A 16,499-nucleotide genomic window follows, 5' to 3' on the forward strand; every position below is an offset into this window, starting at 1 on the left:
AACATTCTCCTGAATGCACCTCAAGAATTCTTCTCCCTCAATTCTTTTCACACTCAAACTCTCTGTTAATATTGGGGTAATTAAAATCCCCTACTACTGCCCTAATGTTCTTGCACTTCAGAGATTTGCCTACATATCTGCTCTATCTCCCCCTAACTGTTTGGGGTCTATAGTACACTCCCAGCAATGTGATTGCCCCTTTTTTTGTTCCTTAGCTCAATCCATATGGCCTCATTTGATGAACCTTCCAACACATCATTCCTCCTCACACCTGGAATAATTTCCTTGACCAAAATTGCCACTCCCCCTCCTTTCTTATCCCCCTCCCTATTGCGTCTGAAAACCCTGTAACCAGGAACATTGAGCTGCCATTCCTGTCCCACCTTCAGCCATGTTTCTGTAATAGCAATGATATCATACTGCCACGTGTCTCTGTGCCCTCAGCTCATCTGCTTTATTTGCTATACTCCTCGCATTGAAATAGATACCCTTGAGCACTGCCAACCTTTTTCTTTTATTTTCTAACCCTCGTTTCCTCGGTCTTCCAGACTCATCCATTAATTTTCTGCCTTCCATTTAAATTTCAGATTTTCTCCCAGCTGAGTCTACTCTCAGGTTCCCATCCCCCTGCCAAACTAGCTTAAACCCTCCCCAACAGCATTAGCAAAACGTCCTGCAAGGGACTCAGCCCCAGCTCTGTTCAGGTGCAACCCATCTGGCCTATACAGTTCTCATCTCCCCCAAAGCCAGTCCTAATGTCCCAGGAATCTGAAGCCCTCCCTCCTGTGCCATCTTTCCAGCCACACATTCAATTGGTCTTATCCTTCTACTTCTATACTCACTTGCACGTGGCACTGGGAGTAATATGGAGATTACTATTTTTGGGGTCCTGCTAGCTAATTTCTTACCTAGCTCCCTAAATTCTGACTGCAAGACCACATCCCTCTTTATACCAAGGTCGTCGGTTCCAATGTGGACCACAACTGCTGGCTGTTCACCCTCCCCCTTCAGGATGCTCTGCAGCCAGTGACATCCTTGACCCTGGCACCAGGGAGGCAACACCATCCTGGATTCACGTCTGCAGCCACAGAAATGCCTGTCTCTTCCCATGACTATTGAATCACCTATGATTATGGCTCTTCCAGTCTTCCCTGTACACCCCCTGTGCAGCTGTGCCACCTGTGGTGCCATGAACTGGACTCTAGCTGCACTCCCCAGGTGAAGCATCACTTTTCACAGTATTCATAACTGAATACCTGTTAAAGAGCAAGATGCACTCAGGGGTCTCCTGGACTATCTGCCTGATTCTTTTGGACTTCCTTTTGGTCACCCATTCCCTCTCTCCCTGCATACTCTTAAGCTGTGGTGAAAATGTGTTATCCATGTAGCTCTCATCCTCATGAATGCACTGGTGTCGCCAGCTGCCGCTCAAGTTCCAAAACCCAGAGCTCAAACTGCTTCAATTGATGACACTTCCTGCACAAATGGTTCTCCAGGATATGGGAAACATCCTGGAGCTCCCACATAGCACAGGAGGCGCGCACTCTCGAGATTGAAGCAACCCTGCCATTCCTTTATTTATTAGTTGACCTTTTGCTACTACTAAACAAAAACCTTACCAATACTACAACAGCTTAGAATTATTAATAAATCCTTATTAGTACTGATAAATCCTACTAAAAATCAATACAGTTCACTCGTTAAAATAAACCTTACTCAAAAATAAAACAGCTACCGACTTGTTCCTTATTAAGCTGTTTACACATGCACCCTAACAGTAGTGTACCAACCCAACTATTGATTAATTCCCTAACAGCAGTTACTCACCGACCAATCACCTTGCAGCTTTCCTGTGACATCACTGTTCACGGTTTTTAAACTCCGCCGCGCCGGGATTCCTCTCCTCTCCCGGAAGGCAAGTGCTCTAGGCCGCAATCTTCGGGCTCCATTTATCGCTCTGTTCTTCCCGCAGGTCCGCTGCTCTCCCAGAAGGTAAGTGCTCTACACCACCTAGTGGTGGTGTTGTCAACAAAAGCAGCCAAAAGAAATCGTGCCTCTATTTTCAATACTTGGTGAATCTTAAATCACAAAATATTGAACATTTCTACAAGATCAGCTCTCATCCACTGAACACAATCCAAGTAAATACCATAACTGTATCTTCTCATCCTTGAGATCATCCTAGTAAATCCTTTTCCATGGTTCGAATATTCTTTCCATAACGGGTTGCCAAAACTGCCGAATAAAATTAATATCTTGTACAGGGTCGTCACCAGCTCATTGATTTTGAAATCAATCTTCCACATATAAAATTCTGAATCCCTTTGTCCAGAAAAGTGGCTTTTACCAACAGCAATCTTGCTTTTAATTATTTAGATTTATAACCCTAGCTATCTCAATTTTTACTGTTAAAATACATTTCCATTCTCTGTTCCTTTCCCTCAAAACATACCTCACTTCTAGATACATATGTCAAATATTTGTCCACTCTCCTAATTTATGTCCTTCAATGATCTCATGCACTCAGTTTTCCATGTCCCTAATTTGGTATGGTCAGTGAATTTTGATACAACTGCCTCTTTGCCCATATGGAGAAGTTGTCCATGGGGCACTCCATATCTTGTCAAACTGCAAAACATCTATTTATTCCAACTCTTCTTTGTGTCCTTAAATCACTCACTGCCTGCTGCATCTTAACCATCAACTGCCTTAAACCATTCCAACAAAACTATCAAGTGCTTTTGAACGTGCAAATACAACACCAGTACTGCAGTCCCTTTACCCATATATTCAATCTGGTTAAGCATAACCTGTACTTTTTAAGAAAGAAATCTGTGCTGACCATCTCCTTCAAGACTTTTTAAGTGCTCACTATTGTCCCTTAGTTAGTCTGTGGGATTGTTACAGAATGATTGCTGTGGAAAAGTAATTTGCAGTACATGAAGCATTTTGAGATTAGATAAGGTGGTATATCAAATGAAAGTTTTTTTTAAAAAGCAGTTCATCTACTACTGTTGAGATTAATTGGTGCAGGTTTCAAGATTATTTCTGCACCCTTCTATATTAATACCAAAACATGGATGTCACAAGCGCAAAGGCATTTTTCACCTCAGAACAGTTATTGCAAAATTTGGTTTGAAATTTGGTGAAAAAAGAAATTGTGAAACTTGTTTTCTAATTTACAATACCTACTGCATAATTTAAGTGGTACAAATAAGCCCAAAAGCATGAAACTAAACTGTAATTTATCAAAAAAGTAAAGAATTCACAGAAGTAAAAGTTTGTGAAATCAAGGTAGGACAAATTTGGCTATTAATAAGACATGCAACTAGGTTTTGTAAAGCACTATATATTGCACAAAAAAAAAGGTGTTTCAGATCAAATAATGTGTCCTTTACCATTGTCATTTATAGCAGCTTCCAGTTGAAGACTCTGCAGCTGAGATTGAGTTTTTGAAACTTCCTCTTTGAACCATGCCAACTCCTCCAGCAATCCAGTTACAGATTCAGAATTTGCAGCAACAAGAGCACTCGAGACAGCTGCCAGCTCCTCCACTTTTGAATCCTTCACCTTGGAGACAGAGATAGATAATAGCCATTTAATCAAAGTTCCAATGCTAATCTTTATATGCTTCTATGTACAACAACAAAAATGGAGAGGACTGGGCACATAATATTCAAGAATACAAAGTGCTTAGAAAAGGTACAGAAGGCAAAAAGGGGTGGCAGTATCAATTAGGGAAGACATTGTAGTGTTAGAAAGAGAGGATTTCCTTGAGGGGGCAGAGAAAATCCATTTGATTAGAGTTGAGAAGCAAAAAAAAAGGGAGAGACTATGAGAATAGAAGGGCAATTAACATAAAAGGGAACCCAAAAATCTTCTACTGGCATGTAAATAGTAAGTGGGTTGCAGGAGGTGGGGTGGGCCCCATGAGGGACAAAGAGGATGATAATATGCTTAGAGGCACAGGGCATGGCTAGAATACTTAATGAGTGCTTTGTATTGGTGTTTATGAAGGAAGAGCAATCTGACTAAATATGGGTACAAGCGGAGATGGTAGATGTAAAGGATGAAGTGAAAATTGATAGGCAGGATGTATTGGAAAGGCTGGTTACACTTAGAGTGGATAAGTCTCCTAGTCTGGATGGCTTGCATCCCAGGTTGCTAAAGGAAGTGGGATTGGAGATAGCACAGGGCTACCCATAAATCTTCCCTAGATACCGGGGAGGTGCCAGAGGATTGGAGTGTGGCAAAGGTGACAACCTTATTCAAGAAAGGATGCAAGGATATTCCCAGTAACTACAGGCCGGTGGTCAGTTTAACATCTGTGGTGGGTAGGATTTTAGAAACAATAAATCTGGAAAAAAAAAAATCAGGCACTTGGAGATGTTTGAGTTAATTAAAGAGAGCCAGCACAGATTTGAAAAAGGCAGATCATGCTTAAATAATGTAATTAATTTTTTGATGAATTAACAGAGAAAGTTGAGAAAGGGAAAGCAACAGATGTCTATATTGCTTTGTTTAAAATCCATTGACAAAGTGCGACATAAAAGGCTGGTTAACAAAACTGAGGCTCAGTGTCCAATTGGATAAAAATTTGGCTCAAGGGCAGAAAACAGCGAATCATGGTGGATGGTTGCTTTTCACTGTAGGATGGTAGTCATCAGTATTCCCCAAGGTTGAGTGGGGCCACAGCATTTTTTTGATATACATAAGTGACTTGGATACGAACATATGAATTAGGAGCACGAGTAGGCCCTTCGAGCCTGCTCCGCCATTCAATAAGATAATGGCTGATCTGATGGTAACCTCAATTCCACATTCCCACCTACCCCAATAACCTTTCACCCCCTTGCTTATGAAGAATCTATCTACCTCTGCCTTTAAAAATATTCAAAGACTCTGCTTCCACTACCTTTTGAGGGAGAGTTCCAAAGACTCACGACCCTGAGAGAAAAGAATTTCTCCTCATCTCGGTCTTAAGTGGGTGACCCCTTATTTTTAAACAGTGACCCCCTAGTTCTAGATTCTCCCACAAGAGGAAACATCCTTTCCACAACCACCCTGTCAAGACCTCTCAGAAGCTTATGTTTCAATCAAGTCACTTCTTACTCTTCTAAACTCCAGTCTTTCCAACCTTCCCTCATACAACAATCTGCCCATTCCAGGTAGTCTAGTAAACCTTCTCTGAACTGCTTCCAATGCATTTACATCTTTCATTAAATAAAAAGACCAATACTGTACACAATACTCCAGATGGGTTCTCAACTGAAGCACAACCTCCCTACTTTTGTATTCAATTCCCCTTGCAATAAATAACCTTATTAGCTTTCCTAATTACTTGCTGTACCTGCATACTAACCTATTGCGATTCATGCACTAGAACACCCAGATCCCTCTGCATCTCAGAGCTCTGCAATCTCTCACCATTTAGATAATATGCTTTTTTATTCTTCCTGCCAAAGTGGACAATTTCACATTTTCCCCCCATTATACTCCATTTGCCAGACCTTTGTCCACTCACTTAACCTATCTGTATCCTCATGTCCACTTCACAACTTATTTTCCTAAATATCTTTGTGTCATCAGCAAATTTAGCAACCATACCTTTAGTCCCTTCATCCAAGTCATTTATATAAATTATAAAATGTTGAGGCCCCAGCACTGATCCCTGCGGCACACCATTACATCTTGCCAACTAGAAAATGACCTATTTATGCCTGCTCTGTTTCCTGATAGCTAGCAAATCTTCTATCCATGCCAATATGTTACCCCCAACACCATGAGCTTTTATTTTCCACAATAACCTTTGCTGTGGCACTTTATCAAATGCCTTCGGGAAATCTAAGTACAATACATCCACTGGTTCTGCTTTATCCACAGCACGTTACTTCTTTAAAGAGCTCCAATTAATTGGTTGAATGTTACTTGCCACTTATCAGCCTGGATATTGTCCAGGTCTTGTTGCATTTCTACACGGACGGCTTCAGTATCTATTAACTCCCCATTCTCATTCTCTGGAGGACCAACACTCACTTTACTTACTCTCTTCTTTTTTAAATGCCTGCAGAAACTCTTGCCATCAGTTTTTACATTTCTAGCTAGCTTCCTCTCGTACTCTAATTTCTTTCTTCTGATTAATCTTTTAGTCATTCCCTGCCGTTCTTTATATTCTGACCAATCATCTTTGCACATTATATGCTTTTTCCTTAAGTTTGATGCTTTCCTTAACTTCTTTAGTTAACCACAGATGGTGGGTTCTTCCCTTAGAATTTTTCTTTACAGTAGGAATATACTAATTGAGTATTCTGAAATATTCTTGAATGTCTGCCACAGCTTCTCTATTGATCTATCTCCTATCCCAGTAACCCAGTTCACTTCAGCTGGCTCAGCTTTCATACCCACATAGTTGCCCTTATTTAAGCTTAAAATACTAGTCTTAGACCCACTCCTCTCTTTCAAACTAGATGTAAAATTCAATGATATTGTGATCGCTGCCACCTGGAGCTGCCTTTACTCTGAAGTCATTAATTAATCATGTCACATTACACAATACCAAGTCTAATATAACCTGCTCTCTGGTTGGTTCCAGAACGTGCTGCTCTAAGAAGCATTCTATAAACTTCTCATCCAGGTTACTATTGCCAATCTGATTTTTCCAGTTTATATGTAGATTAAAATCACCCATGATTATTGCTGTCCCTTTATCACAAGCACCCAATATTTCTTCTTGTATACTTTGTCCTACATTGTGATCACTGTTCAGGAGCCTGTAGACCACTCCCACTAGTGACTGCGTTCCCCCACTATTCTTCATCGTCACCCAAACCTTCTGAACCAAGGTCATCTCTAACTATTGCACCAATGCCATCTGGTGGACATAGGAGTGAGGAGACTGCAAAAGCTGCTCTGCCATTGCATTTTTTCATTAAATTCATTCCTAGGATGTGGATATTATTGGCATGGTAAACATTTATTACCCACCCGTGGTTACCTCAAAGTGGTGATGGTGGATCTTCTTTTTGAACAGTCAGTGCTCACTAGTAATTATACTATAATTAACAACAGTGGCTTGGTTGGCTAGAGGGCAGTTAGAGTCAACCATGTTTTTGTGGGACTGAGCCACATGTGGGCCAGACTGGATAAAAATGGCAGGTTTCCTTTCCTAAGGATCATTAGTAAACCAGTTGAACTTCTATGACAATCCATTAGTCATGTGGGCACTTTACCCAATACTAGCTTTATTACCAGATATTGTAATCTGTATTCAAATCCTTAAAACTACCTTTATTCAAAAAGGGATGGAGACAGAAAGCAGAAAACTGCAGGCCTGTTAGTTTAACATCTATCATATGGAAAATGTTAGAAGCTATTAAAGACATTATAGCAGGGCACTTAGAACAATTCAAGGCAATCAGGCAGAGTCAACATGGTTGTGGGAAAGGGAAATCATGTTTAACTAATTAATAGGAGTTCTTTGAAGAAGTAACATGTGCTGTGGATAAAGAAGAACCAGTAGAACCATTAGATTTCCAGAAGGCATTTGATCAAGTGCCACAGCAAAGGTTATTGTGGAAAATAAAAGCTCATGGAGTTGGGGGTAACATATTAGCATGGATAGAAGATTTGCTAGCTAACAGGAAACTGACAGTAGGCATAAATGGGTCATTTTCTAGTTGGTAAGATGTAATGAGTGGTGTGCCACAGGGATCAGTGCTGGAGCCTCAACTTTTTACAATTTACATAAATGACTTGGGTGTAGGGACCTCAAGTATGGTTGTTAAATTTGCTGATGACACAAAGATAGGCAGGAAAATAAATTTAAGAGAACATAAGGAGGCTACAAAGGGATAAAGATAGGTTAAGTGAGTGGGCAAAGATCTGGCAAATGGAGTATAATGTGGGAAAATGTGAAATTGTCCATTTTGGCAGGAAGAATGAAAAAGCATATTATCTAAATGGTGGGAGATTGCAGAGCTCAGATGCAGAGGGATCTGGGTGTCCTAGTGCATGTATTGCAAAAAGTTAGTATGCAGGTACAGCAAGTAATTAGGAAAGCTAATAGAATGTTATCATTTATTGCAAGGGGAATTAAATACAAAAGTAGGGCAGTTTTGCTTCAGTTAGACAGGGTATTGGTGAGACCACATCTGGAGTACTGTGTACAGTATTTGGTCTCTTCATTTAAGGAAGGATGTAAACACATTGGAAGCAGTTCAGAGAAGATTTACTAGACTAATACCTGGAATGGGCAGATTGTCTTCTTTTATGAGGAATGGTTGGACAGGCTAGGCTTGTATCCACTAGAGGTTAGAAGAGTAAGAGGCAACTTTATGGAGACATAGGATCCTGAGGGGTCTTGACAGGGTGGATGTGGAAAGGATGTTTCCTCTTGTAGAAGAATCTAGAACTAGGGGTCACTGTTTAAAAATAAGAGGTCACCCATTTAAAACAGATGAGGAAAAATGTTTTCTCAGCAGGCCATGTCTTTGGAGCTCGCTTCCTCAAAAGATGGTGAAAGCAGGGTCTATGACTATTTTTAAAGGTAGAGGTAGATAGATTCTTGATAAGCAAGGGATGAAAAGTTATTGGGGGTAGGCAGGAATGTGGAATTGAGTTTACAATCAGATCAGCCATGATTTTGTTGAATGGCAGAGCAGGCTCAAGGGCCAAGTGGCCTACTCCTGCTCCTAATTCGTATGTTTGTATAGTGGAATTTGAAATCACGCCCTCTGGATTATTGCTCCAGATCTCTGAATTACTAGCCCAGTAACAAATGACTACACTACTTTGCTCCTAATCATTGGCAACATATATTAAATAAGGATATCTGTTAACGTACTGGAGTGGCAAATCTTTCGAGTTCAATGCAGAATAAGAACAGATAAGGGAACACGTCATACTGGATTTAGTGATGAATAATGAGCCAGAATTACTTAACAATCTGACAGTAAAAGCATCTTGCAAATATTGACCACAATACGATTGCATTAGATATCAAATTTGAAAGGGAGAAACAAGAGTCGCAAAGTAAGGTACATCTTAAAAGGAATGAGTAATAAATTGACCACAAAAACTGGGCTGAACCAATGAGTATCATGAGAACAAGTAATTTTATTTCTTGTAAAAAGGACTCTATTCAATTTCCCCAGTCTCTTCTAGTCAGATGATGCAATGTTGCAAACCAACGCTTCCAAAATGTCTTACTCTTTCCTCAACCAAGAATTACCATCCCATCATGATTAGCAGGGCCCTTAGCCACATCCATTCCATTTCACCCACTTTTGCTCTCACCCCTTCCCCACCATATCCATCCTCCCCAAATCACGATAGGGTTCCCCTTGTACTCACTTTCCACCCTACTAGCCTCCACATTCAACCCATCATCCACCACCTCCAGAATGGTGCCACCATCAACACATCTTCCCCTCCCCTTTCAGAATTCCAAAGGAACCATTCCCTCTATGGCACTTTGGTCCAATCCTCTATTACCCCAACACCCCCACCCAAGATACCTTCCCATGCAAGAGCTGAACATGCTACACCTTCCCTTTTACTTCCTCCTTTCTCACCATCCAAGCCTCGAAACACTCAGTGCAGTCCCCTCTACACTAGGGAGACCAAATGCAGATTGGGTGATTGCTTTGCAGAACACCTCCATTCAGTTTGTAAGCATGACCCCGAGCTTCCAATTGCCGGTTATTTAAATTCTCCACTCCCGCTCCCATTTGGACCTCTGTCCTCTGCCTCCTGCAGTGTTCTAATAAAGCTGATCTTTCAATTAGGCACTTTACAGCCTTCTGGATTCAACATTGAGCAACAAGTTATGTTCACAAGCACTGCCTTTTGTTTTTGGATGGCAGTTGTTGGTAATTATTCTGCATTTTCCCATTTACCGTTCTTCCAGACACAACTTTTGTTTCTTTACTTGTCCTATTACCATCCCCCCTTTTGGCTTGTACCATCATTTTGTCATTTAATCGTCTTCCACTCTATCACAGACAGACAGTTTCCTTTTGTTCTTTTCCTCCCTCCCTTTTTCTGCCTCTCTAATTGCTTTAAACCCATTGCATCGAACATTTCAGTTCTGATTAAATGTCATTGACCTGAAACGTTAACTCTGTTTCTCTCTCCACAGATGGTGCCAGACCTGCTGAGCATTACCAGCATTTTCTGTTTTAAAATTCAGATTTCCAGCATCTGCAGTATTTTTTGTACATTGTACTGTGACTGTACAGGTGAGCAACTGGATTACAAAAAAAGTCAGCTATTTTCCTTGTTCCGTTCCTCCTTTGATATTAAAAGGCAGCAACATAATGTTGCCTTAAATATTACCTTCACTTTGTGTTGCTCAGCAGTGAACTCTTCTTTTGCAAGATATTTATCTTGAACTTCTACCAAAGCACATTTATATGCATGACGCCTGATTGATTCTTTGTACATGAGGAGTTTACTGTCCAATTGTTCTTCATAGATCTCCTTTAATTCTTCAAAACGCTCACTGTAATGGGTGAAGAAAACAACATTTACAATTTTCTGAAAAAAAGGTTGAAAACACTGAACATGGCAGATAAAATGCATCACAGGGAAATGAGAGACAGTACATTTTGGTTGCATGATTGAGAAGAGACAATACCAGCTAAATGTTATTATTTTGCAGACCATGTCTGAAGTATCTGAGGCTAGGAGGACTTCGGCTCAGAGTTAATGAGCAGGAGGCTGAGCTGCAGGCACTGCGACACATCAGGGAGGGTGTAAGTTACCTGGACACTTTGTACCAGGAGGCGGTCACACCCATTAGGGTAGGGTCTTCTGATTTGGTCCATGGCCAGGGACAGAAGGGTGTGACTGCGAGTGAGGCAGGTATGGGCATAGGGCAAATAAGACTGGAGAAATGAATGTGTGGTGCAAAGACTGGTGTGGTAGAAGAGGGTTTCAGTTCATGAGGCACTGGCACCAGCACTGGGGAAAGTGGGGGCTGTACCATTGGGACGGGCTACACATGAACTGTGGGACGAGTGTTCTAGTGAGCCATATAACTAGGGAAGTAGAGAGGGTTTTAAACTAAATATTGGGGGAAAGGGATCAAATTTGGGAAGAGGTGGTAAATTAGAGTAGAGACAAGGCAAGAGAGAAAGGTATTAATATGGGAAATGATACAGACTGTGACAGAAAGGGACAGAGGGTACAAATCTAAGAGTAAGTCAGCAGATAAGGCTAGAGATTTGAAAAAAATATTTTTGTAAAAAAAAAAGGACAAAACTAAAGGCTGTGTATCTGAATGCATGTAGCATTTGAAACAAAACAGGTAAACTGATAACAGAAATAGAAATAAATAAGTATGATCTCATAGCCATTACAAAGACATGGCTGCAGGATGACATAGATTGGGGCCTGAATATTGAAGGGTACTTGACATTTAGGAAGGACAGGAAGCTACAAAAAAGGTGGAAGAATGGCTCTGTTAATTAATGATGGTATTAGTACAATAGAGAGGGATGACCCAAGTTCAGGAAACCAGGATGTAGAAGCTGTTTTGGTCGAGATGAGAAATGATATAGGCACCATGTGAGTTGGGGGGTGGGGGGGGAGCAGGTGACCTGACCAGCATATTATCTTGAGCTACTGCACACTAGATCGCGGCAACATGAAACCCACTCGTGGGCCACCTGTTATTTTTTTTTTTTTTCGCCCACCGCTGGAACGTTAAATCCAGCCCATAGAACACAAAAGCAAGGGAGTAATGGTGATCCTTTATAAAACACTGGTTCGAGTTCAACTGCCATATTGTGTCCAATCTAGGCATTATACTTTAGGAAGGATGTGAAGGCTTTGGAGAGGGTGCGGAAAAGATTCACAAGAACGGTTCCAGGATGAGGGACTTTAGTTACGTGGATAGACTGGAGAAACAGGAGTTGTTTTCTTTAGAGAAGTTGGAGAAGAGATTTGAAAGAAGTGTTCAAAATCATGAAGGGTTTCGACAGAATACATAAAAAGAAACTGTTTCCATTAGTGGAAGGGTCAAGAACCAGAGACAAAATGGCAAGCCTAGCATCAGTGGGCAATTTTCTCTATTCCATAAATCACAGGAATTACTCACTTAGAAAAATCGGTTAAGGGCAGTCAGCATGGATTTATAAAAGGCAAGTCATGTCTGACCAAATTTAGTAGTAATCACTAGAGAAAGAAATAATGCAGTGGATGCTGTGGATAGAAATTTTCAAAGGTGTTAATAAGATGTCATGGAGGAGGTTGCTTGAAAAATTAAGGCACAATATTGAAACGAGCACAGGAAGGAAATTAGACATAGGAAGAGAGAGAGAGAGAGAGCAATGGCTAATGGTTGAATGTTGAACTGGAGTAACAAACAATAGTATTCTTAGTTTAGGACCACTGACTGGCCTATGATTACTTGGCATATCTTGTCTCCATTGGAAACCCTCCATTCTACTGACACAATGCCCATATCCAACAATGTAAATATAAAGTATATAAGTGATCTGTATAAAACGGAATATAAAACTGTGCAGTGGATAAAGATAAGGAGCAAGACTGACTAAAAGGGACTATAATCAACTTCAGGATGACAAATTGGATTAAGCAGTTAAATGTTGGATGAAGATTTATATAAACAAGTACAAGGAGGTATATTTTGGGAAGGAAAAGTGAAAAGGGAATTAAATGGCCAGACTTTAAAAGTAGAATAGAAGAGATGGGGGTTAGGGATTGCGGGGGGGGGGGGGGGGGGGGGGGGGGGTGGGGGGGAAATATGGGGATGTGTGAGCAGCAGTTCAGGATACACTAAGACCGGACAACAGTTGAGGAAGCTGCTTTAAAACAAAAAACATAAGTGATCTGTATATTCAGGGCATAAAAGTACAAAACCAAACTAGTACTGCAACAACGTTCCAAGCATTGGTCAGGCCAGTTAGAACATTCTATTTTTCTAAGAATGTCAAAAGAGGGTGCAAAGTAGATCTTCTAGGGCAACATCAGTGATTGCAAGTTTCAGCACAAGAAATTAGGTTTATTTTCACTAGCACAGAGAATAGTAAGTGGAGATCAGATCAGGATAGAATTATGAGGGATTTTGAAAATAAAGAGAAAAAGTTATTCCCACTGGTCACCGAGTTGGTAACTAGAAAGCATTAATTTAAGATAAACAAAAAGAATGAAAGGGAGGTTAGGAAAATAAATGCTTAACGCTGATCAATCCAAAATTATCTTGTATGTTTAGGCTTTAGTTCAGTGTTATACGGAGCATGTGTTATCCACCCCTCTGGGCTCCATAAATAAATCTGGCTTAATGATGAGTGAACCAGACAAACCCAAAAGGGTATTGTTGATGTCATCAGATTACCAAATCTACCATAAACATTTCCTTGCTCACTTGGTATATCAGAACACATTCAACCCTAAAAAAAGGAGCCACGCTCAACCTCCTTCGACAACAACTCCGAACCACACCCTTCTCTCCCCCCACCCCCCAAAAGGGATAATTTTCACAGCCTGGGTAGAAATCTGAGTGCAGATTGTCCACCAAATTTTCATCTCATTGATTTCAAATGAAACATCTGGCAGAACTTTTATTGTATACATAAAAAGGTGATCTGGTCCACTAGATTTCCATCCCAGGCAGTGAAGGTAAAAATCACCTCTGATGACACATATCAAATTGCATTTATATAGCCCCTTCAAAGACGACAAAAACAAATGCTAAGCCAAGGAGGGAGAAGTGAAGAGGCGATTGAAAAGTTGTGTTTTCAAGGAGATTTTTTTTTTTTTTTTTTTAAAAAGGAGAGATTTAAATGAGGGAATCCCAGAGAGTAGGACTCAGATGGCCTTCTAAACTGTAACGGTTTCCACGAAAGGGAAGGGGTGGGTTGGAGGGGGCAGAGAGTGACAGTGAGAAAGAGAAAAAAAAAAGGCTAGATGATAATGCAGTGATAAAGGCAGGAAACACTCATTTAAAAAAGGGGAGGATGAGGGTTTTAAAATTTAATGCATTAAGGACAGGAACCAAATGTAGGCCGGTGAGGCATAGTTGATGAGTGATCAAGAAAGGAGGCATGCAACAGAGTTTTACACAAATTGAAGTTTACAGATAAATGGAGGGAGAAAGGGAAGTGAGCAGTGTGTTGGAAGTAGGTCGAAGATGACAAGCAAGAGGATTTCAAAGGCAAAGATACAGGGTTCATTGAAGGATAGTAATGTTCCAGAGGTAGAGCAAGGAGCTCTTAATGACGAGAGGAAATGGAATCTAAAACCAAGTTCAAGGTCAAATAGGACGCCAAAGTCATGAATGATCAGGTTGAGCCCAAAACAACAGCCCAGGAGGAGAACAGAATCAATAGAAAGAAGAATTTGTGGCAGGAGCTTAGACACTGGCTTTTATCCATCTAATGTCGAGCTGGAGGAAGTTCTAACTCATCCAAAACTGGACTTTGGTCAAGTAGTTCAACATTTCAACATTTAACAAAGAAAACCAAGAAATTTTACAATCAACACCAAGCCAAAGGATGAGATGAGATGAGATATTGGAGAGATGATTGAAAGCTTGGTCAAAGGGGAAGGTTTTAAAAGGAGACTCTTAAAAAATGGAAGAGGAGGGGAAGGTGGGAAGATTTAGAGACAGTATTGCAGAGCTTGAGACCTAGATGGCTGAAAACAGAGCTATCAATAACGAGCTTTTAGACTTGGCGTATAAATTGGGAGGCGATGGCATAGTGGTAGTCACTGGACTAGTAATCTAGAGGCCCAAGCTAATGCCCTGGGGTGTATTTGGGGGGGGGGGGGGGGCGGGGAGAAAGGAGTGGGGGCAGGTTCACATCTCATCATGGCAGCTGGTGGAATTTAAATTCTATTAATTAATTAATAGAAAATCTGGAATTTGAAAGCTGGTTTCATTAATGGTGCCATGAAACTAATCATCGATTGTCATGGAAACACATCTGGTTCACTATTGTCCTTCAGGGAAGGAAATGTGCGTCCTTACCTGGTCTGGCCTACATATGACTCTAGACCCACGGCAATGTGGTCGCTTTTGAACTGCCCTCTGAAATTGCATAGCAAGTCACCTCAGTTATCAAGGGCAATTAGGGATGGGCAAAAACTGCTAGCTTTGCCACTGATGCCCACATCCCATTTAAAAAATAAAAAATCTGGAGTATAGTCATCACTAGTTTGTAAAGTGCATAGGCCACCAGATAGCATAGTTCATGCGGATGCTTCAAAATGATATAGGACTTTGTACTTGTCAGCAAGGACATTTGATAATTAAGATGACATCAGAGCATTAATATAGGGGTGCATTCTCCTACCCTGCATAGGCAATTCCTTCCAGCTCTCCCAAGTTTTATAATCAACTACAAAGACCAGAGACATCTACCTTCAACATGTTAGAAGGATCTGCACAGTCACCTTAATATTCTAAAGGAATGTTAGATGTAAGGTTTATTGGGACCAATGTGTCATTTGAGGGGTTGTGGCAAATAAATGTTTACACCAGAAGGCAGAGTTTCCCATCTAAAAGGGTGCTCTGTGGCCAAGACCTTCTAACCTGCAACTGTTACCCTTTCTTGCCACAAATCCATCCTGTGGCTTGGATCTGAACTTACACATTTGCGGAAACCAGGCCACACACAAACTGGCTGTTATGCTTGCCTACACGTAGAAGTAATTTCTTGTTGTTGAAGCACTTTGGGACATGCTGAGAATTTGAAAACTTATATAATGCAACATTTCCTTCTTTACCCATTTGTTGGAAGATAGCGAGCCCACCAACATCTGTGAAACTGGAGTGTTCCAATTCCTCACATAATTCAAAACCATCCCTTATAACAGGTTTCTAGCATAAATCTCAAGTTATATCCAAGAACAATATCAGGCACACCTGGCAACAGGCTACACTACCAAACAGATCTGGTCGGTTATTTCACAGAAATAAGCAGCAACAACCAGTTGTTGACCCCAGTTTAAACAACAACTTTTCACCCATTCGATAAAGGTTGCTTTCTTAGTCAAGTCCCTTGGAATAGCTTTCTTTAGATCTAGAACACTAGACAAAGGAAGAAGCTATCCCATCAACTAGTTATCCCAAAATTACATATGCAGCCCTATCAATGCAGCAATGGTGCTGCTTCACTGTCTTGTGACATCCATGTCAAACATCAACTAATTTAGTAAATCAAAGTAACCCATCCTTATTCCCACAAAATCTTTTGAAATGTTTTTGTTGTATAACATTTTTGGTTAATTTTATGCTAACTACAATCTAAATATTAAAAATTACCTCCAAATTTCTTCTGTATGCAGTAGTTGATGAAACATAGCCTCTCCCATCTCTTCACGAACCCGAATTTCTAAAACCAGTTTGTGCTGTCTTTCAGCAATCAATTTTTGTTTTAGATTTTCTATCATGGCCAATAATTCCTGAGCAAAAGATTAGAAAACCCTATAACATCAAGCAGGATCAAGGTGAAGATCAGCAGACAAATAGA

General features: G+C 40.6%; 1 protein-coding gene across 1 annotated transcript in view; it reads right to left on the bottom strand.

The window, feature by feature from the left end:
* Nucleotides 1–9,611: 9,611 nt before the first annotated feature.
* The window catches only part of zgc:56231 (uncharacterized protein LOC406257 homolog), a 57,872-nt gene continuing 50,984 nt past the window's right edge, over nt 9,612–16,499 (bottom strand). Inside the window, exons 14-16 of the mRNA XM_068032649.1 lie at nt 16,292–16,431; nt 10,336–10,501; nt 9,612–9,800 (exon numbers count right to left, since the gene is read on the bottom strand). Coding sequence (XP_067888750.1) covers nt 9,612–9,800; nt 10,336–10,501; nt 16,292–16,431 — 495 coding nt within the window. The remainder of the gene's footprint in view (nt 9,801–10,335; nt 10,502–16,291; nt 16,432–16,499) is intronic.

The sequence above is a fragment of the Heterodontus francisci genome, chromosome 5, assembly GCF_036365525.1.
Source record: "Heterodontus francisci isolate sHetFra1 chromosome 5, sHetFra1.hap1, whole genome shotgun sequence".
NCBI classification, from domain to species: Eukaryota; Metazoa; Chordata; class Chondrichthyes; order Heterodontiformes; family Heterodontidae; genus Heterodontus; species Heterodontus francisci.